Source organism: Oncorhynchus masou, chromosome 29, assembly GCF_036934945.1.
Source record: "Oncorhynchus masou masou isolate Uvic2021 chromosome 29, UVic_Omas_1.1, whole genome shotgun sequence".
Taxonomy (NCBI): Eukaryota; Metazoa; Chordata; class Actinopteri; order Salmoniformes; family Salmonidae; genus Oncorhynchus; species Oncorhynchus masou.
In genome coordinates this window covers 46,854,083-46,877,268 of record NC_088240.1, presented here as the reverse complement: position 1 = coordinate 46,877,268, position 23,186 = coordinate 46,854,083, and the positions used below count along the sequence as shown (strand labels likewise).

The 23,186-nt window shown below is 45.0% G+C and overlaps 1 protein-coding gene across 1 annotated transcript in view; it reads left to right on the top strand.

The window, feature by feature from the left end:
* The window catches only part of dnah7 (dynein, axonemal, heavy chain 7), a 213,750-nt gene that overhangs the window by 78,099 nt on the left and 112,465 nt on the right, over positions 1 to 23,186 (top strand). Inside the window, exons 31-35 of the mRNA XM_064945130.1 lie at positions 5,393 to 5,542; positions 7,166 to 7,348; positions 11,599 to 11,775; positions 15,112 to 15,243; positions 22,223 to 22,444. Of these exons, the coding sequence (XP_064801202.1) occupies positions 5,393 to 5,542; positions 7,166 to 7,348; positions 11,599 to 11,775; positions 15,112 to 15,243; positions 22,223 to 22,444 (864 nt within the window). The remainder of the gene's footprint in view (positions 1 to 5,392; positions 5,543 to 7,165; positions 7,349 to 11,598; positions 11,776 to 15,111; positions 15,244 to 22,222; positions 22,445 to 23,186) is intronic.

Below are 23,186 nucleotides of genomic sequence, written 5' to 3'. Positions count from 1 at the left end.
CAGAAGCTAACCAGCTAACTAGCTACAAGCTATTTAGTCATTGTTAGCCACTGCTAGCGGCTTTTACCTTCAGCACAGCCAGACAGTTTTTTTTAGCCTGGATAATACTCGTCAGTCAAGCTTCCCTGTCGCATCCACCGCTGCCCCCTGGACACTGTGATCACTTGGCTACATAGCTGATGCCTGCTGGACTGTCCATTAATCACGGTACTCCATTCTGTTTGTTTATGTTTTATCTGTCGGCCCCAGCCGCACTCAGGCTCTGTGTGTAGTTAATCCGACCCACCCTCTCTGCCTAGTTAACGCCATTTTACCTGCTGTTGTTGTGCTAGCTGAGTAGCTGTTTTTGTCTCACCTACTGGTTTAGCTAGCTCTCCCAATCAACACCTGTGATTGCTGTACGCCTCGCTGTATGTCTCTCTCAAATGTCAATATGCCTTGTATACTGTTGTTCAGGTTAGTTATCATTGTTTTAGTTTGCAATGGAGCCCCAAGTTCCACTCTTCATACCCCTGATACCTCCTTTGTCCCACCTCCCACACATGTGGTGTCCTCACCCATTTCAACCAGCATGTCCAGAGATACAACCTCTCTTGTCATCACCCAGTGCCTGGGCTTACCTCTGCTGTACCCGCACCCCACCATACCCCTGTCTGCGCATTATGCCCTGAATATTTTCTACCATGCCCAGAAATCTGCTCCTTTTATTCTTTGTCCCCAACGCTCTAGGCGACCAGTTTTGATAGCCTTTAGCCGCACCCTCATACTACTCCTCCTCTGTTCCGCGGGTGATGTGGAGGTAAACCCAGGCCCTGCATGTCCCCAGGCACCCTCATTTGTTGACTTCTGTGATCGAAAAAGCCTTGGTTTCATGCATGTCAACATCAGAAGCCTCCTCCCTAAGTTTGTTTTACTCACTGCTTTAGCACACTCTGCTAACCCTGATGTCCTTGCCGTGTCTAAATCCTGGCTCAGGAAGGCCACCAAAAATTCTGAGATTTCCATACCCAACTATAACATTTTCCGTCAAGATAGAACTGCCAAAGGGGGAGGAGTTGCAGTCTACTGCAGAGATAGCCTGCAAAGTAATGTCATACTTTCCAGGTCCATACCCAAACAGTTCGAACTACTAATTTTAAAAATTACTCTCTCCAGAAATAAGTCTCTCACTGTTGCCGCCTGCTACCGACCCCCCTCAGCTCCCAGCTGTGCAATGGACACCATCTGTGAATTGATTGCCCCCCATCTAGCTTCAGAGTTTGTTCTGTTAGGTGACCTAAACTGGGATATGCTTAACACCCCGGCAGTCCTACAATCGAAGCTAGATGCCCTCAATCTCACACAAATCATCAAGGAACCCACCAGGTACAACCCTAAATCTGTAAACCAAGGGCACCCTCATAAACGTCATCCTGACCAACTGGCCCTCCAAATACACCTCCGCCTTCTTCAACCAGGATCTCAGCGATCACTGCCTCATTGCCTGCATCCGCTATGGATCCGCAGTCAAACGACCACCCCTCATCACTGTCAAACGCTCCCTAAAACACTTCTGTGCGCAGGCCTTTCTAATCGACCTGGCCCAGGTATCCTGGAAGGACATTGACCTCATCCCGTCAGTTGAGGATGCCTGGTCATTCTTTAAAAGTAACTTCCTCACCATCTTAGATAAGCATGCTCCGTTCAAAAAATGCAGAACTAAGAACAGATATAGCCCTTGCTTCACTCCAGACCTGACTGCCCTCGACCAGCACAACAACATCCTGTGGCGGACTGCAATAGCATTGAATAGTCCCCGCGATATGCAACTGTTCAGGGAAGTCAGGAACCAATACACGCAGTCAGTCAGGAAAGCAAAGGCCAGCTTCTTCAGGCAGAAATTTGCATCCTGTAGCTCTAACTCCAAAAAGATCTGGGGCACTGTGAAGTCCATGGAGAACAAGAGCACCAGCTGCCCACTGCACTGAGGCTCGGTAACACGGTCACCACCGATAAATCCATGATTATCGAAACTTCAACAAGCATTTCTCAACGGCTGGCCATGCCTTCCTCCTGGCTACTCCAACCTCGGCCAACAGCTCCACCCCCCCCGCAGCTACTCGCCCAAGCCTCTCCAGGTTCTCCTTTACCCAAATCCAGATAGCAGATGTTCTGAAAGAGCTGCAAAACCTGGACCCGTACAAATCAGCTGGGCTTGACAATCTGGACCCTCTATTTCTGAAACTCTCCGCCGCCATTGTCGCAACTCCTATTACCAGCCTGTTCAACCTCTCTTTCATATCGTCTGAGATCCCCAAGGATTGGAAAGCTGCCGCAGTCATCCCCATCTTCAAAGGGGGAGACACCCTGGACCCAAACTGTTACAGACCTATATCCATCCTGCCCTGCCTATCTAAGGTCTTCAAAAGCCAAGTCAACAAACAGGTCACTAACCATCTCGAATCCCACCGTACCTTCTCCGCTGTGCAATCTGGTTTCCGAGCCGGTCACGGGAGAACCTCAGCCACGCTCAAGGTACTAAACGATATCATAACCGCCATCGATAAAAGACAGTACCGTGCAGCCGTCTTCATCGACCTTGCCAAGGCTTTCGACTCTGTCAATCACCATATTCTTATCGGCAGACTCAGTAGCCTCGGTTTTTCTGATGACTGCCTTGCCTGGTTCACCAGCTACTTTGCAGACAGAGTTCAGTGTGTCAAATCGGAGGGCATGCTGTCCGGTCCTCTGGCAGTCTCTATGGGGGTGCCACAGGGTTCAATTCTCGGGCCGACTCTTGTCTCTGTATATATCAATGATGTTGCTCTTGCTGCGGGCGATTCCCTGATCCACCTCTACGCAGACGACACCATTCTGTATACTTCCGGCCCGTCCTTGGACACTGTGCTACCTACACTCCTTCCGTGGCCTCCAACTGCTCTTAACCGCTAGTAAAACCAAATGCATACTTTTCAACCGTTCGCTGCCTGCACCCACACGCCGACTAGCATCACCACCCTGGATGGTTCCGACCTAGAATATGTGGACGTCTATAAGTACCTAGGTGTTTGGCTAGACTGTACACTCTCCTTCCAGACTCATATCAAACATCTCCAATCGAAAATCAAATCTAGAGTTGGCTTTCTATTCCGCAACAAAGCCTCCTTCACTCATGACGCCATACTTACCCTAGAAAAACGGACTATCCTACCGATCCTGGACTTCGGCGATGTCATGTACAAAATAGCTTCCAACACTCTACTCAGCAAACTGGATGCAGTTTATCACAGTGCCATCCGTTTTGTTACTAAATCACCTTATAGCACCCACCACTGCGACCTGTATGCTCTAGTCGGCTGGCCCTCGCTACATATTCGTCGCCAGACCAACTGGCTCCAGGTCATCTACAAGTCCATGCTAGTTAAAGCTCCACCTTATCTCAGTTCACTGGTCACGATGGCAACACCCACCCGTAGCACGCGCTCCAGCAGGTGTAACTCACTGATCATTCCTAAAGCCAACACCTCATTTGGCCGCCTTTCGTTCCAGTTCTCTGCTGCCTGTGACTGGAACGAATTGCAAAAATTGTATATAATAATTTTGCACGCCCAATTTTTCAGTTTTTGATTTGTTATAAAACTTTGAAATATCCAATAAATGTTGTTCCACTTCATGATTGTGTCCCACTTGTTGTTGATTCTTCACAAAAAAATACAGTTTTATATCTTTATGTTTGAAGCCTGAAATGTGGCAAAAGGTCGCAAAGTTCAAGGGGGCCGAATACTTTTGCATGGCACTGTATATAGACTTTCTTTTTTTTCTTTTTTTTTCTACTGTGTTATTGACTTGTTAATTGTTTACTCCATGTGTAACTCTGTGTTGTCTGTTCACACTGCTATGCTTTATCTTGGCCAGGTCGCAGTTGCAAATGAGAACTTGTTCTCAACGAGCCTACCTGGTTAAATAAAGGTGAAATAAAAAATAAAAAAAATTAATAGGTGGCAGCTGATGACCTTCTCTGCAGACTGGACAATGTGTTGCAGCCTGCCCTTGGAGCAGGCAGATGCAGACCCAAACCAGAGAGTGCTGGAGGATGTGAGGAAAGGACTCAATGATTGATTCTATAAAGGGGGCTGCAGGTAACCTAGTGGTTAGAGCGTTGGACTAGTAACTGAAAGGTTGCAAGATTGAATCCCTGAGCTGACAAGGTAAAATAAATCTGTCGTTCTGCCCCTGAACAAGGCAGTTAACCTAGGCCATCATTGAAAATAGGAATTTGTTCTTAACTGACTTGCCTAGTTAAATAAAGGTAAAAATAAATAAATAAAAATGATCAGGATTGACTGGGGGATTTTGAGTTTTTCAGCTGAGTTTAGTACATCTGCTGGTTTGCTTTCTTGGTGACCACTATGATGGTGTCCTCCCTCTTGAGGTTTTGGGAGATGATAGTCCCTAGGAATTTGAATGATTCAGCCATGCTAACAGCTGAGCCACCAATCTCGAAGGGGATAGATGGTGGAGGCGTTTTCTAAAGTCAACCACCATCTCCAGACAAAACGTTTGTGCTAAGTTCCAGGCTCTTGTGACTGCACCTGGTGATTTAGCGGCCTTTGTGAGTCAAATCTGCAGTAAATATGGTTAGTTTATTCGGCATTGAGGGGTTGTCTGCCGTCGAGGACTCGGGAGATTTTGGTTTGTAGTTTTAGTCCTTTCCAGACATACGGACAGTCGTTGTTGAAGAACTACTGCTCTAGCCTGACTTTATGCTGCTATTTGGCGACCTTAATTTCTGAGTCTGAACTTTTTCTTGGTCTTGCTGGTCTTGCTCCTCTGGTCTTCTTCTTTGGCAGAACTTTGTCTAGTTAGTACATCCTTTCCCTGTAGTTGGTCCGCTTCTGCACTGTTTACTAGACATCACTGTTTCCCAGACAAGCACAGCACAGCAGTTAGGTGTTTACATGCCTGAGAGGCCTTCTAGGGTTCCCTGGGAGGAGACAGAATGGCAAATGATGGAATGCTGAATGATGTCACATTTATCATCGCACCCGGCAACTCTAGACGGCCCGTCATGTCCATCCTCCTCTCATTTCCGCAAGCGTCCGCTTCCTTTTTAACAGCTCCACTCAGAAATGCCACTCGCTGTTGTTTTGGCTCTCCTTTGTTTGGAGAAGCTTTTTATCATGGAGACATTGATCTCGAAGGCGATTTATGCCTTGGCAGAGGAAGTGTGGTCAAATGAGGTGCTAGCCTAATCTACATTGTGTTCTAGCTGTCTTTCTTTTTCTGGTGCTTTCAGATGGGCTTGTATCTGTTATCTATTATAAGTAACTGGTTTTTATTGTCCACAGATAATGTTGCTAATCAGATCATTTTGTGTGTGTGTGTGTCTGTGTGTGTGGTCTATGTACTGTAGGGTTTAATGGATGAAAACCGGGTCCAAATCACGGTTATAAATCCCAAGTCCATCACCATGGGCCAGCTGTACGGTCAGTTTGACCCAGTCTCTCACGAGTGGTCGGACGGCATCCTGGCGGTCAGCTACAGGGCCTTCGCCTGCTCTCAGGTAAAATGGTCATCCACGGTCAACTCCAAAAACAGAAAAAAACTGGAGAAAGTGGCACTCAGAACATACCGACAGAAACCGAAATGACCAAACTAATTATAAACTGTGTGGTTTGAGCCATGAATTTTGATTGGTATATCAGACCGTATACCACGGGTATGACACAATATTTAATTGTACTGCTCTAATTACGTTGGTAACCAGTTTATAATAGCAATAAGGCTACTCTAGGGTTTGTGACATATGTCCGATATACAACGTCCGAGGGCTGTGTTCAGGCACTCCGCATTGTGTGGTGCTTAAGAACAGCCCTTAGCTGTGGTATATTGGCCATATACCACAACTCCTCGGGCCTTAATTATATGGTTCTACTGCCATGTACTGTTTGCATGGAAACAGGGATTTTAGTGACAATCTGTGGATTATAACCTTTTAAAATGAGATTAAGATGTTCACAGAGATCAATAACTCAAGGGAATTAACTTGGTGTCACTGCAGTGGGTCAAATGCTGTGAGACCTTCGTCTAGGAGGCTGTTAGAAATGACAGAATGAGAGTAAAATATCTTCATTTCCCTATTAAACTATTTATTTCTCAGTCAACAATTGTAATTGACAGAAACAGCGGGTAGCTTTGACACCTTTTGATCATACTTCTCTTCAGGAGCATGTTGTTTTTCCCAAAATATTTCACTTATCAACATGAGGTATTGAAGTACATAGGTATTTTCAATATGTTTTGACAGTTTATGTATTAAAGCAATAAAGTGCGTACCATCGAACGATGCCTGGCTTCACTAGGCTAGAATACTTTAATTCCTGCTTGTTATGTAACACACTAAATCCAGTAAATTCCAGTTTTGTTGGCACTTTAATTTGAAATCATTAGCTTTGACACAGGACGCATCTGCATACTTTGTGATCCCCCCCCCCCCCGGTTCAGGGAGATCTTTTTAAGTAATGTTTTCTGTCAGATGATTACATTATGCTTTCTCGAGCACCAGATGGCCCAAGCCGATCGCATCTCGAGTTGTTTATATTATAACAAATCAATTTAACCAGAACTCCTGCCAGCTTTCTCATTGGAGAATTGATGCTTGATGTCAACCTCCATTATGCATGTGTATGTGTTAATTTACATCAGTTCTGGAACGCTACATTTGTATTTGAGGCCTGTTATGACCTTCAAAGTTGGACTTGAGGTGAATAGTGTCAGGGAAAGTATGAATATGTGCATATGATTATTGGTTAATCTATATGGGCCATCTTTAAATCAACTTTGATTTACCTAAGAATTTCTTAAAATGTACTTTTAAGCCTTTCAGAAACTTCGAGCTCCACTAATGTCTCCCCAATCTTTCAAAAAACTTTGAGCACTGCAGGATCTCCCTTTGCTGTAGTTTTCCTATTACATTAGCTATTTTATTTAAAACTGAAACTGGCATGACCATAACCTGTGGTGACAGCAAAGATTGAGAGAGTGGGAGGCTTCACTTGTTAGCACACACACAGCCACGTAATCATCTGGGTGCACATGGGTCCATTCCTCTTTTGTGCTACTTGAAAACTGATAGTGTGTGATAGTTAGAAAGTACCACACAGCACATACCTCTTTCCATCCTTAGAGTCCGGACAGGAAGTGGCTGATCTTTGACGGGCCGGTGGATGCTGTGTGGATCGAGAACATGAACACGGTGCTGGACGACAATAAGAAGCTGTGCCTGATGAGCGGAGAGATCATTCAGATGTCCCCGCAGATGAGCCTCATATTCGAGCCCATGGACCTGGAGGTGGCCTCCCCAGCCACGGTGAGACTGGGAGTTGTAGTTCTATTGTGGCAATTTTTAGTTCTCAAATACATACAGCACTGATAATGGTGGGAGAATAAGTTCTGTAAGGGTTAATTAAAGTATTATCAGCAAGCAATATCATTATATTCATCACATCTTGATGCATAACTCATGGCCTCATTCAATCCCGACTATTACAGATCACAAATCTTTTAACCAACTTAAAGTCACTATCAATTATGCATTTATTATCTGCACTGTGATATGTCAGGAAACATCAGGGGGATTTCATGAGATTTAATGGCCCAAACAAAACAAGCATCAGGTAAACATTCTCTCTGATGTCTTAGAGAAAGAAGTCAGATATGCAGTAGCATAACTGGGGCAGACTTCTTGTACAGTATTGTGTAACGGCATCAGCCTCCACAATGTCACAATGCGGGTCACTAAAGGGAGAGACCAATCCTCTTAGCGCATAATTACAGTCACAATTACAGACAAATTGACACCAGAAGGACCAATGGCACTCTATGTATGTGTCGCAGAGTTTGTGCATGTTGGTAATTATATAATACAGTCCACTTGGATTTTCTGTGAACACATTAAGTATGACAAGGACTGTTTCATTGATGCAGTAGTCCTGTGCACAAAGTTCATCATATGTAGTGTCCCGCGTTTTCTCTTAACACATAACCTGACTAAGAAAAACGTGGGGCTCTTATACGGGTAGGGCTAAAACTGTACAAATAACGTATCTTAATTTGATCCATCCTGTTGTTGCAGGAATTTTCATGCACAGCAGGAAATGCAAACTTGTGTATTCAAGGTTTAAAAAGGCTTCTAAAGTTGTACTTTCCACTTTAAAATGTCAGACTTGATTTGCCCTAAAGAAAATTGTTCCCATGAATTATAATCCACATAATACTTTTTTTCTGGTAAGGTTATGTTATGGTCAGGAATTAACTTAATGTCCTGAATACAAATCATTATTTTGGGGGGAAATCCAACACAACACATCACTGAGTACCACTCTTCATAATTTCAAGCATGGTGGTGGCCACATTATGTTATGGGTATGCGTGTCATCGGCAAGGACAAGGGGGTTTTCATCGTAAAGAAAATGGAATAGAGCTAAGCACAGGCAGAATCCTAGAGGAAAACCTGGTTCATTCTGCTTTCCAACAGACACTGGGAGACAAATTCACCTTTTATCAGGACAATTACCTAAAACATGCCAAATATACAGTGGAGTTGCTTACCAAGAAGACATTCAAATCAAATCAAAATCAAATTTTATTTGTCACATACACATGGTTAGCAGATGTTAATGGGAGTGTAGCGAAATGCTTGTGCTTCTAGTTTCGACAATGCAGTAATAACCAACAAGTAATCTAACTAACAATTCCTAAACTACTGTCTTATACACAGTGTAAGGGGATAAAGAATATGTACATAAGGATATATGAATGAGTGATGGTACAGAGCAGCATAGGCAAGATACAGTAGATGGTATCGAGGACAGTATATACATGAGATGAGTATGTAAACAAAGTGGCATAGTTAAAGTGGCTAGTGATACATGTATTACCTAAGGATGCAGTCGATGATATAGAGTACATTATATACGTATGCATATGAGATGAATAATGTAGGGTAAGTAACATTATATAAGGTAGCATTGTTTAAAGTGGCTAGTGATATATTTACATCATTTCCCATCAATTCCCATTATTAAAGTGGCTGGAGTTGAGTCAATGTCAGTTTGTTGGCAGCAGCCACTCAATGTTAGTGGTGGCTGTTTAACAGACTGATGGCCTTGAGATAGAAGCTGTTTTTCAGTCTCTCGGTCCCAGGTTTGATGCACCTGCACTGACCTCGCCTTCTGGATGATAGCGGGGTGAACAGGCAGTGGCTCGGGTGGTTGATGTCCTTGATGATCTTTATGGCCTTCCTGTAACATCGGGTGGTGTAGGTGTCCTGGAGGGCAGGTAGTTTGCCCCCGGTGATGCGTTGTGCAGACCTCACTACCCTCTGGAGAGCCTTACGGTTGAGGGCGGAAGAGTTGCCGTACCAGGCGGTGATACAGCCCGCCAGGATGCTCTCGATTGTGCATCTGTAGAAGTTTGTGAGTGCTTTTGGTGACAAGCCAAATTTCTTCAGCCTCCTGAGGTTGAAGAGGCGCTGCTGCGCCTTCTTCACGATGCTGTCTGTGTGAGTGGACCAATTCAGTTTGTCTGTGATGTGTATGCCGAGGAACTTAAAACTTGCTACTCTCTCCACTACAGTTCCATTGATGTGGATAGGGGGGTGTTCCCTCTGCTGTTTCCTGAAGTCCACAATCATCTCCTTAGTTTTGTTGACGTTGAGTGTGAGGTTATTTTCCTGACACCACACTCCGAGGGCCCTCACCTCCTCCCTGTAGGCCGTCTCGTCGTTGTTGGTAATCAAGCCTACCACTGTTGTGTCGTCCGCAAACTTGATGATTGAGTTGGAGGCGTGCGTGGCCACGCAGTCGTGGGTGAATAGGGAGTACAGGAGAGGGCTCAGAACGCACCCTTGTGGGGCCCCAGTGTTGAGGATCAGCGGGGAGGAGATGTTGTTACCTACCCTCACCACCTGGGGGTGGCCCGTCAGGAAGTCCAGTACCCAGTTGCACAGGGCGGGGTCGAGACCCAGGGTCTCGAGCTTGATGACGAGCTTGGAGGGTACTATGGTGTTGAATGCCGAGCTGTAGTCGATGAACAGCATTCTCACATAGGTATTCCTCTTGTCCAGATGGGTTAGGGCAGTGTGCAGTGTGGTTGAGATTGCATCGTCTGTGGACCTATTTGGGCGGTAAGCAAATTGGAGTGGGTCTAGGGTGTCAGGTAGGGTGGAGGTGATATGGTCCTTGACTAGTCTCTCAAAGCACTTAATGATGACGGAAGTGAGTGCTACGGGGCGGTAGTCGTTTAGCTCAGTTACCTTAGCTTTCTTGGGAACAGGAACAATGGTGGCCCTCTTGAAGCATGTGGGAACAGCAGACTGGTATAGGGATTGATTGAATATGTCCGTAAACACACCAGCCAGCTGGTCTGCGCATGCTCTGAGGGCGCGGCTGGGGATGCCGTCTGGGCCTGCAGCCCTGCGAGGGTTAACACGTTTAAATGTTTTACTCACCTCGGCTGCAGTGAAGGAGAGACCGCATGTTTCCGTTGCAGGCCATGTCAGTGGCACTGTATTGTCCTCAAAGAGGGCAAAAAAGTTAATTAGTCTGCCTGGGAGCAAGACATCCTGGTCCGTGACTGGGCTGGATTTCTTCCATTGAATGTTCCTGAGTGGCGAGTTACTTTTTTGTCTTAAATTGGCTTGAAAATCAATGGCAATACATTTTTAAGTCTGTCTAGCAATGATCAACAACCAACTTGAAGCTTTAATTATTATTATTATTAGTATTGTTTTAAAGAATAATGTGCATACATTGCACAATTCAGTTGTGCAAAGCTCTCGGGAAGACTTACCCAGAAAGACTCACAGCTGTAATAGCTGCCAAAGGTGATTCTAACATGTATTCACTCAGAGGTGTGAATACTTATGTAAAATATATTTATGTATTTCAAAAATTTCTAAAAACATGGTTTCACTTTGTCATTATGGGGTATTGTGTGTAGATGTGTAAAACATATACAGTATATTTAATCAATTTTGAATTCAGGCTGTAACCCAACAACACATGGAATAAGTCAAGGGGTATGAATACTTTAATGGCCTTGGACAGCTTTGATAGCTTTCTACAACTTTAATTGATTTTAATAAAAGCAATGTTTCTTGCTAATGAGGAAGCTATTTATCACAATTATTGACCTCACAATAAGCCAGATTCGAGTAACTTCCATTGTGGTGCTGAAATTTGAAGCAGCAGCCGCGTCACAATCAGTCGGAAATAGTTTCAACCTTCATTTTAATTTAACTATTCTAACAACAAGAGGGCTTTGTGTTGGAGTATATGTCTTCCTATTTAATAACTAAGAGGTAGGTCTACCTGTTTGGCAGACCAAACTAGGCTATAGGCTGCTATCCATAGATTTGATGGCCAATTCCTCCACCCACCATGCACTATGACAGATCTGATTCATATAAAGTGATCTATAATGGTGCTTCAGTCCACAATGTTCTTTGCTATAAACAAGCTGTAAGGATATCTTTTGGTTCATTTCTATGACATTCAGTGGCTGAGCTACAACCTTCTATAGCCGAAAAGACCAACTTGTTTGTGTTTTTTTTAACAGGTGTCTCGCTGTGGCATGATCTACATGGAGCCTCACATGCTGGGCTGGCGGCCCCTCATGTTGTCCTGGCTCAACACACTGCCCACCACAGTCAACGCCATGCACAAGGACCTCATCACTGGTCTCTTTGACCGGATGCTGCCGGCCTGCCTCCAGCTGATACGCAAGGCTACCCAGGTACAATTCAAAGATGTAGTCATTCTATATTGGACATTCCCATAAATATATTTATATTAAACATCATGCACACCATGTTATCCAATGGTTTCTCAACTCCAGTCTTCTAGGACTACTGTCTCTTCTGGTTTTCATTAAAATTAGTGACTAGTTTATTTACAGTTGTATACGTTTTTTGACCTGGCAATCATTGAAGTTGTATAGTGAATTCAGAATAGACTAGAATACATGGATATCAGAACAGCGATTACTCACCTTGAACTGGACAAATATGTTTTCTTTAATGAAACAGTGTTAGCCCTGATCACTGACAACGATGAGTCAGCCTATAGGGAGGAGGTCAGAGACCTGGCAGTGTGGTCAGAGACCTGGTAACCTCTCCCTCAATGTGAGCAAGACAAAGAAGATGATCGTGGACTACAGGAAAAGGAGGGCCGAACAGGCTGGGGCTGATGTGGAGTTGGTTGAAAGTTTTAAGTTCCTTGGTGTCCACATCACCAACACACTGTCATGATCCTAACACACCAACAAAGTCGTGAAGAAGGCACAAGACCTTTTCCCCCCTCTGGAGACTGAAAAGATTTGGCATGGGTCCCCAGATCATCAAAAAGTTCTACAGCTGCACCATTGAGAGCATCCTGACTGGTATGACAACTGCTTGGCATCCGACCGTAAGGTGCTACAGAGAGTAGTGTGTACAGCCCAGGACATCACTGGGGCCAAGCTTGCGGGTAGCAGAGAGAACAGTCACTATATCACTATATACTAGGCAGTGTCAGAGGAAGGCCCAAAAAGTGTCAAAGACTCCAGTCACCCAGGTCATAGACTGTTCTCTCTGCTACTGCACGGCAAGCAGTATCGGAGCGCCAAGTATAAGTCCAAACTCTCCCTAACAGCTACTACCCTCAAGCCATAAGACTGCTGAACAATTAATCAAGTGGCCACCTGGACTACTTGCATTCTGCTACTCACTGTTTATTATATATGCATAGTCACTTTACCCCTACCTAGTGTACAAATTACCTCGACTAACCTGTAGCCCTGCCCATATATATACACACACACACACACACTTTTTAAAATTAGTTTATTTCGTAAACTATTCTTAAAACTGAATTTCATGGTAACCTGTTGTATTCGGGGCATGTGACAAATACGTTTTGATTTGATTAGAATTACATTGGCAAGAAAAAGTATGTGAACCCTTTGCAATTGAAATCATTGGTCAATTCCTTTGACAATATATAAACTAGTCACCCCGCAGTGTTTGTCATTATACCCTTATGAAGACAGCTTATCTGTCAAAACGTTGTTTATCAATTTATTGCATCTGAGCTCCTAGAGTGCGGCTCTCCCTTAATTTTAGGTGTTCTACGCTGCAAGCCAGCACCTCGCCTAAATATGTGTGCGTGTCTTTCGCTTCTAGATTAACCCTTTGGAATTACCTGGATTTCTGCATAAGTTGGTCATCAAATTTGATCTGATCTTCATCTAAGTCACAACAGACAAACAGTTTAAATACACTATAACACACAAATTATTGTATTTTTCTTGTCTGTTGAATACATCATGTAAACATTCACAGTGTAGGTTGGAAAAAGTATGTGAACCACTAGGCAAATGACTTCTCCAAAAGCTAATTGGAGTCAGGAGTCAGCTAACCTGGAGAGGTTGGTTGGAGCTTCCTTGCCCTATAAAAAACACTCACAAAAATGTGAGTTTGCTATTCACAAGAAGCGTTGCTTGATGTGAACAATGCCTCATACAAAATAGATCTCAGAAGACCCAAGATTAAGAATGGTTGACTTGCATAAAGCTGGAAAGAGTTACAAAAGTATCTCTAAGAGCCGTGATGTTCATCAGTCCACAGTTATTCTTCCTAGGTGTGGCCGTCCTGCAAAGATGCCTGCAAGAGCACAACGCAGAATGCTTAATGAGGTTAAGAAGAATCCTAGAGTGTCAGCTAAAGACTTACAGAAATCTCTGGAACATGCGAACATCGCTGTTGACCAGTCTATGATACGTAAAACACTAAACAAGAATCGTGTTCATGGGAGGACACCACGGAAGAAGCCACTGCTGTCCAAAAAAAAACATTGCAGCACATTTGAAGTTTGCAAAAGTGCAGCTGGGTGTTCCACAGCGCTATTGGAAAAATATTCTGTGGACAGATAAAACTACAGTTGAGTTGTTTGGAACACACAACATGTGGAGAAAAAAAAATGCACAGCACACCAACATCAAAAACCATCCCAACTGTAAAGTATGGTGGAAGGAGCATCGTGGTTTGGGGCTGCTTTGCTGCCTCAGGGCTTGGACAGCTTGCTATCGTCGACAGAAAAATGTATTCCCAAGTTTATCCAGACGTTTTGCAGGTGAATGTTAGTCTGTCCGCCATTTGAAGCTCAACAGAAGTTGGGTGATGCAACAGGACAATGACCCAAAACACAGAATGGCTTCAACAGAAGAAAATACACCTTCTGGAATTGCCGTCAGTGTCCTGACCTCAACCCGAATGAGATGCTGTGGCATGACCTCAAGAGAGCAGTTCACACCAGACATCCCTATTAAGGCAAGACCCAAATGCAGCCACAGGAGGCAGATGGTTGGAGTCTTAAAAATTTTATTAATCCAAAGAGATAGGCAAAAAGGTCAAAACCAGATCAGAGTCCAGGAGGTACAGAGTGGCAGACAGGCTCGTGGTCAAGGCAGGCAGAATGGTACAAAGTCCAGAAACAGGTAAGGGTCAAAACTAGGAGGACTAGAAAAAGGAGAATGGAAAACGCAGGAGAACGGGGAAAACCGCTGGTTGACTTAGAAACATACAGACGAACTGGCACAGAGAGACGGGAAACACAAGGATCAATATGCTTGGGAAAACAAGCGACACCTGGAGGGGGTGGAGACAATAACGAGGACAGGTTAAACTGATCAGGGTGTGACAATCCCAAAAATATTGCAGAATTGAAACAGTTTTGTAGGAAGAGGAATGGTCCAAAATTCCTCATGACTGTTGTGCAGGTCTGATCCGCAACTACAGAAAATGTTTGGTTGAGGTTATTGCTGTCAAAGGAGGGTCAAACAGTTATTAAATCCAAGGGTTCACATACATTTCACACCCTGCTTTGTGAATGTTTACACGGCGTGTTCAATAAAGACATGAAAACGTATATTTGTTTGTGTGTTATTAGCTTAAGCAGACTGTGTTTGTATATTGTTGTGACCTAGATGAAGATCAGATCAAATTTATGCCGAATTTATGCAGAAATTCAGGTATTTCGAAAGGGTTCACATACTTTTTCTTGAAGCTGTATATTGGTTGTGTACCTGTTCCAGGAGCTCTCCCCGACATCAGACACAAACCTGGTGAACTCGCTGATGAACTTGATGGATTGCATGATGGACGAGTACAGTGAGGAGGTCAAGATGAAGGGCATGAATGAGAGGGACATCTGCTCCTGGCTAGAGGTGAGGGGTGGGAGAGGCCCTGTGGCGAGGGTCGTGTTCATTAGGGCATGGAATGGAAAACATTTTAAACGCTCTGCTATGGAAACTGAACATGAGTGTTTCTTATTGGACAAGTATGAGAGGTTCCTGTTTTATTCTGTTCTGTGCCTAATAAACGTTACCCAGATGAAGCACTCTGTCACACACACCGTGCACAATGTAACCGTAACATTTTATGTAGACAATTTAATAGTTGACCATTTTGAATCAATTAATAGGTACTTCATTCTAAATGAGTTTGAAAACACTAAAGACTGTTAACTTTAAGTTCAGAGAAGTAGTTGCCACCTTCTCATGAACATAATTAAAAGAGGGTTATCTCTCTGAATGTATCCCTGATTGATATCCACTTGTTTGGTAAAATAAATGTAAAAGCTAAAAAAAGTACCACCTCCACTGAGACCCAAAATGTTTTAGTAGATGAGCCAGTTCCTGTGCTGAATTAATCATATATTGTGAAAGCAGTGGTATTATCACAGATAGAACATTGAGACCGATATTTCCCCGTATGTATAAATGTGAAGCATCCACTTGGCATTTCCACTCACTACCAAATATGATTGTAAGAGGAAGCCCAGTGTCACGCCTTGGTCTTAGTATTTTGTGTTTTAGTTAATTAGTTGGTCAGGCCAGGGTGTGACATGGGTTTATTGTTTGTTGTAATTCTTAGTGGGGTTTTTTAGTTATTGGGATTGTGGCTGATTAGGGGTGTGTGTTGCATAGGTTTGGCTGCCTGAGGCGGTTCTCAATCAGAGTCAGGTGATTCTCGTTGTCTCTGATTGGGAACCGTATTTAGCTAGCCTGGGTTTCACTTTGTATTTCGTGGGTGATTGTTCCTGTCTCCGTGTTAGTGTTCGCCAGACAGGCTGTATAGGTTTTCACGTTCCGTTTGTTATTTCATGTATCGTCATTTGTTCTATTAAAAACATGAGTAACCAACACGCTGCATTTCGGTCCGACTCTCTTTCGACAAACGAAGAACGCCGTTACAGAATCACCCACCACACACGGACCGAGCAGCGTGTCAACAGGCAGGAGCAGCCCAAAGAGGAGCTGCGTATTAAGGATTTCTGGACATGGGAGGAAATCCTTGACGGGAGAGGACCCTGGGCTAAACCAGGGGAGTGTAGCCCCCCAAAGGTGCAGGAGGAGAAGAGGAAACAGGAGCAGCCCAAAGAGGAGTACAGTATGGACTTTACGACGTGGGAAGAAATAGACAGGTGGGCGGCCGACCCAGAGAGTGTGCCGGAGCCCGCCTGGGATTCGCTGGAGCAGTGCGAAGAGGGCTATAGGAGAATGGAGTCGAAAAGAAAGACACGGCGGCGCAGAGCGAAGCCCCCAAAATTTCTTGGGGGGGGGCTCAGAGGGGGAGTGGCTGAGTCAGGAGACAGACCTGAGCCAACTCTCCCTGTTTATCGTGAGGAGCCAAGGAGGAGACCAGAACCGGTGTTGGAGGTGAGCGAAGCAGAGACTGTGAAGGAGTTAATGGGGAAATTGGAGGAGAAAGTAATGAGGGAGTTGCTAGCTTGGTGCTTTAGGTATAAGATTCGTCCGACGGAGCGTGTCGGGGATTTAATGGCACCTGGGTCAGCGCTCCATACTAGTCCTGAGGTGAGTGTTAGTCGGCTGGTGAAAAATGTGCCAGCCTCACGCACTAGGCCTCCTGTGTACCTACCTAGCCTTGCACGTCCTGTGCCAGTCCTGCTCTCAGGCTCTCCAGTACACCTTCACGGTCCAGTCCATCCTGTGCCACCTTCACACACCAGTCCTCCGATGGTAGCTCCCCACACCAGGCTTCCTGTGCGTTTCCTCTATCCAGTACCACCTCCACACCCCAGCCCTCCGGTAGCAGCTCCCCGCACTAGGCTTCCTGTGCGTGTCCTCGGCCCAATACCACCAGTGCCAGCACCACGCATCAGGCCTTCAGTGCGTCTCGCCTGTTCAGCGCAGCCAGCACTTTCTCCCTCTCCTGCGCTGTCGGAGTCTCCCGCCTGTTCAGCGTTTCTAGAGCCTTCCTCCTCTACAGCGCTGCCGGAGCCTCCTGCCTGTATGGAGCAGCTAGAGCTAACAGTCTGCATGGAGCAGCCAGAGCTGCCAGTCTGCATGGAGCAGCCAGAGCTGCCAGTCTGCATTGAGCAGCCAGAGCCGCCAGTCTGCATGGAGCAGCTACAGCTGCCAGTCTGCATGGGGCAGCCAGAGCTGTCAGTCTGCTTGGAGCAGCTAGAGCTGCCAGTCTGCATGGAGCAGCCAGAGCTGTCAGTCTGCATGGAGCAGCTAGAGCTGCCAGTCTGCATGGAGCAGCCAGAGTGCCAGTCTGCATGGAACAACTAGAGCTGCCAGTCTGCATGGGGCAGCCAGAGCTGTCAGTCTGCTTGGAGCAGCCAGAGTGCCAGTCTGCATGGAGTTGCCAGTCTGCATGGAGCTGCCAGTCTGCAAGGAGCTGCCAGTCTGCAAGGAGCTGCCAGTCGGCAAGGAGCTGCCAAAGCTGTTAGTCTGCATGGAACAGTCAGAGCTGTCAGTCTGCAAGAAGCCACCAGAGCCGCCAGTCAGCATGGAGCAGCCAGAGCCGCCAGTCAGCATGGAGCAGCCAGAGCCGCCAGTCAGCATGGAGCAGCCAGAGTCGTCAGTCAGCATGAAGCAGCCAGAGCCGTCAGTCTGCCAGACTCTTCCAGATCTGCCAGTCAGCCAGACTCTTCCAGATCTGCCAGTCAGCCAGACTCTTCCAGATCTGCCAGTCAGCCAGACTCTTCCAGATCTGCCAGTCAGCCAGACTCTTCCAGATCTGCCAGTCAGCCAGACTCTTCCAGATCTGCCAGTCAGCCAGACTCTTCCAGATCTGCCAGTCAGCCAGACTCTTCCAGATCTGCCAGACTCTTCCAGATCTGCCAGTCAGCCAGACTCTTCCAGATCTGCCAGTCAGCCAGACTCTTCCAGATCTGCCAGTCAGCCAGACTCTTCCAGATCTGCCAGTCAGCCAGACTCTTCCAGATCTGCCAGTCAACCAGACTCTTCCAGATCTGCCAGTCAACCAGACTCTTCCAGATCCGCCAGTCATCCAGGATCCGCCAGTCAGCCAGGATCTGCCAGATCTGCTAGTCAGCCAGGATCCTCCAGTCGACCAGGATCCGCCAGTCAGCCAGGATCCGCCAGTCAGCCAGGATCCGCCAGTCAGCCAGGATCCGCCAGTCAGCCAGGATCTGCCAGATCTGATAGTCAGCCAGGATCCGCCAGTCAACCAGGATCTGCCGGATTCAACTGCCTTGCTGGGCTTCATCTCAGTACTGGGCTTCTTCTCAGTACTGGGCTTCCTCTCAGTGCTGAGCTGCCCCTCAGTCCCGAGCTGCCCCTCAGTCCCGAGCTGCCCCTCAGTCCTGAGCTGCCTCAGTCACGATCTGCTCCTCAGTTCAGTGGGGTTCTGGGTGAGGACTATTCGGCCATGGTCGGCGGCGAGGGTGGATCATCCCAGGACGCGAAGGGGAGGAACTATGACATTTATGGAGTGGGGTCCACGTCCCGAACTGGAACCGCCACCATGGACAGACGCCCACCCGGACCCTCCCTATGGTTTTGAGGTGCGTTCGGGAGTCCGCACCTTAGGGGGGGGTTAATTAGTCACGCCTTGAGTTATTGGGATTGTGGCTGATTAGGGGTGTGTGTTGCATAGGTTTGGCTGCCTGAGGCGGTTCTCAATCAGAGTCAGGTGATTCTCGTTGTCTCTGATTGGGAACCGTATTTAGGTAGCCTGGGTTTCACTTTGTATTTCGTGGGTGATTGTTCCTGTCTCTGTGTTAGTGTTCGCCAGACAGGCTGTATAGGTTTTCACGTTCCGTTTGTTGTTTTTGTTATTTCATGTATCGTCATTTGTTCTATTAAAAACATGAGTAAACAACACGCTGCATTTCAGTCCGACTCTCTTTCGACAAACGAAGAACGCCGTTACACCCAGTGGCTGGCAGTGGGAAAAGATGGATTTTATCGTATCTTTGGCTATGCCGGATTAAGTGACATGACCTGCTATTCTATAAAATAATTTATCTGTAGTTAATATTACCTGATTAAGCTAATCAGGTAGATAATTAACCACAAAATAATGTTTATAGAGCTGTTATCATCCGAATAAATAAATAGACCTAGTAATATTTTACATCAACAGCGGTCAATTTTTAATCGTCACCTTGTTTAGTCTCATCTGAAAGTGATACATTATTGGTTGGTCTTCACGAACACTGGCTAACAAGTTGAATCAGCAATAGAACAATTGGTTTAATTATTTATTTACTAAATACCTAAACAATCACACAGAATGGATCATACATTGATTACAAATTATGTCATAAAGAAAACATCCCTGGTGGACGGAACAGATACGACGGCTGGTTACACAAAGAGAGGGGGTTGGGTTTGAGTGAAAGAGCGGGAAGACTGAGTAACAAAGGGAGAAGCTATGCTATCGTAAATACAGAATCTTATGCATTCTAAATAACCGCCCATTTGGAAAAGGAAAATACAATAAATATTTACTCTGAGCTGCGCTTTGATAGATTGTTTGTCGATGGAAGGCCGGTTTGTCCTTTGTGGATCTCTGGTCCTCTGAAGAATGTCTAGTGGTGAACTGGAGCGTGGTAGATTGGATACTCTGTCCGTCCTCTCCTAGCCCACGTTTAGCGACTGCTGCTAACTCAACGGCTAGAAGGTATCACTTCTGGAGTGAATACGAGTTCAAAGTTCATACCAAGTTGCCATACTTTTAAGCTCGTGCTATATTCTGGCTGGTTTAGTCGAAATTCATCCTTCTGGCTTGTAGGTCATCACCTAATTTCGTTAGATTCTTGCTAAGGTTGGCTTAGTTCTGTAGGTGGTCTTTGTCCTTTCAACGTGGGGACCTCAAGTCCACACGTCCTTGGAACAGCTTATTATCTGAGCCCTTTTAACGTGGGACTGTCGCCTTAACGTCCTCGGAACAGAAAGTTACATTTTCGTCAAGGGCTTTTATATAATATAGAAAGGGAGAGGAGGGCATGTTTCATAGTTTATAACCAATGTCTGTTCACATGGGCAGGGCCACTGAGTTGAGCATAGTTCACTCATGAAAATCCAATTCTCTCATTTGGAAGCTAAAATTACATGTAATCTTTTCACAAATAGTTTCATATTTAAACATTTAAATTGCACAACAATTCCATGTGAATCTGATAACTTTAATGGTAGACTTTCCAAAATACAGTTTGTCATCATATTATTAGTGATAATGTCTCAGATGACAACTGATCTGCCATCATATTCTTTCAGTACCAACGCATATTTTCAGCTGGTTGGATTACCGAAATGTGGTTCCTTTCCCCACACCTTTTGATGTTCCCAGACTCTCTATGTTTAACAAAGGCTTTTCAAGAGTCCTTCTGTAGATTCAAGAGAGAGGAAAGGGAGAAAGGTATTTATGGGGAGGTCATAAACCTCACCCACAGTTTTCTCATTGATGAAACATTTTGATCTCAATAGCTTTTTGTTGTCAAAACTAGAATCTGCTTTGAACAGAGTGGACTAAGTTTTTACTCCTTGCCAAAGTTGTAAAAAAGCTGTGCAAAGGCAAATGTAGTTATTACACACGCACACTTCACCAAGTAAGTGTTCTCTAATGGAAATATGCAGATGCGGGCTAGAATGGGTCAATAGGATCTCGCTAGCTCGTGCTTGGCTCTGCCCACCTCCTTGCCTGTTCTACCCACTATGACTAATTTGTTTCTATTGGAAACGACCGGCTGTGGTCTATCTTGGCATACTATACTGATGATATCCTCTTTGCTTTCAGCTAGTTTCAGCTAGTCTTCTTATCAAAGCATTGAATTAATAACCATTTTTGCTGTATGGTTTATTTTTGTTGTAGGGTTTATCGTAGGCCAGCCATTCTCAATAGGCAGACCATGGTCTGGATCTGGACCCAGAACGGCGTCAATATGACCGCGAGTACAATTGCAGGAAATTATCTTTAAAAATACATAATGTTCTCACTGCCAACAAGAGAGGTGCGAACAGTTTGTGTCAAGGACAGTGCTTGTATATGTGTCAGGGCTCGACATTCAGGCCTTCCCGCTTACCCGGCAATATCTGCATTTGTATTTAATCTTTCACAATCTTCTGACACCTCACACTTATCAACCAGCATTCGGTTTCCTAGCGGAGGCAAAAATGTCAAAGCCTTCCCTCTCCGTCTTGAGTGAGCCTCGCCACAGTAGGCCAAGTCCTGAATACTCACGCCAAACCCACCTCCGTGGGAAATTCCCTAAAAACACGTCACTTCGATACAGCTATGACTTTTTTGTAGCAGGTTAGGAGAATTAGTTTAAGGTTAGGGTTAGCTAAAATGCTCTCATAACCTGCTACGAAAAATGCACTTATATCAAAGTGAAATGTTTTTACGTAGTCCCTGTCTGTGGAGATGGGAAGCCAATCAATTAAAAGTTTAACATCAGCACACGCATTCCACAATCACAGAATAAAAGTCCTCCACCTGCTTTTCAGTCTTTTTCATATCAGACATACTGAGGCCTACACTATGGAGCTGCTTGCTAATCAAGACATACATATTATTTACACAAATCACTTGTTGGTTAAATAAATTAAAAAATATGAATATTGTAAAAAATTATATTCTGTAGTCAGGGTTATTCAACTCTTACCCTACTAGGTCCGGAGCCTGCTGGTTTTCTGTTCTACCTTATTGCTCTTTACTGAGTTTGTGGCGGTCTCTTGGAACTGCTACAGAAAGGATACCTCTACGTTGATTTATACTCCCTGCTTACCTGACATTGTCAGCCATGCTCGAGTGATAAAAATAAAAATCTGTGTAATGGAATCCTTCCTGCATTCCATTTGTGTTTTATCACCTGATAAATCTTTATTGTGAGCATTTTGTGAGATTCTGACTATCTTGGCACCACAGGGCATCTTCATCTTCTGCCTGGTGTGGTCGGTGGGTGCCAGCTGTACGGAGTCCGGACGGGTGAAGTTTGACAGCCTGGTTCGGGAGATGATGGAGGGTGCCTTGAGCGAAGAGACACGGGCACGCCATGGCATCCTAGAGCATGTGGAGTCTCCTGCCAAGCAGCTGACTGTGCCTCTGCCCACGGAGGGCACACTCTATGAGTATCGCTTCATTAAAGAGGTGAGATTGGTCAGGACCAGGTAAGGCCTACAATAAGCTCTAAAGAGTGAGTCTCACATTTATGTTGATTGTTGAAGAGCCAACTGTGAGTTTGACTGTAAATAAGACTCAATAGCGCAATGAAGCCAAATTAAGTCAGTTAAGACAGCGTCTCATGGAGACATCATTTGCGCAGTTTGAGCTTCTCAAGGAAGCGACTCAAGTTGAAGGCCGACCGCTTACTGCAGTTTGCCATGAGCAATTAAATTATCCGAATAACTTTTTCTGCTGTGATTTTAAAATAATTGGATCAAGGACATACATCTGGTGTATTAGAAGCAATTATTGGTCCCATGATATTCTTCGATTTCTGTATTTTATTTACACGAAGATTGACCATGAAGATTAAAATTTTTCTATTCACTATAATGGGGATCCTGTTTTCTGCTAACAATGTCTTCAGTACTGTAGTGACTTGGCTCTTATTACTTATTTATATATTAAGAAAGACTCTGAATACAAGGAATTAAAAGTGGAGCTTCACATTTACTAAAACGAGTTAGTACCAGAATATTATAGAACAACACTGCGCATGACCAAGGGTTCTCCATTCTTAAAGGGGACATCAGTAATTAACAGAACATAACAAGTACTGTGGTCGTCCTTGAACTTCCATGGTTTCAATGAGAGGGGCAGTAGTTCTCTGGTTTGTACGGTAGCCCTAAGATGCAAAGTAGCACCTTATCTGCAGGGGTCAACTGTA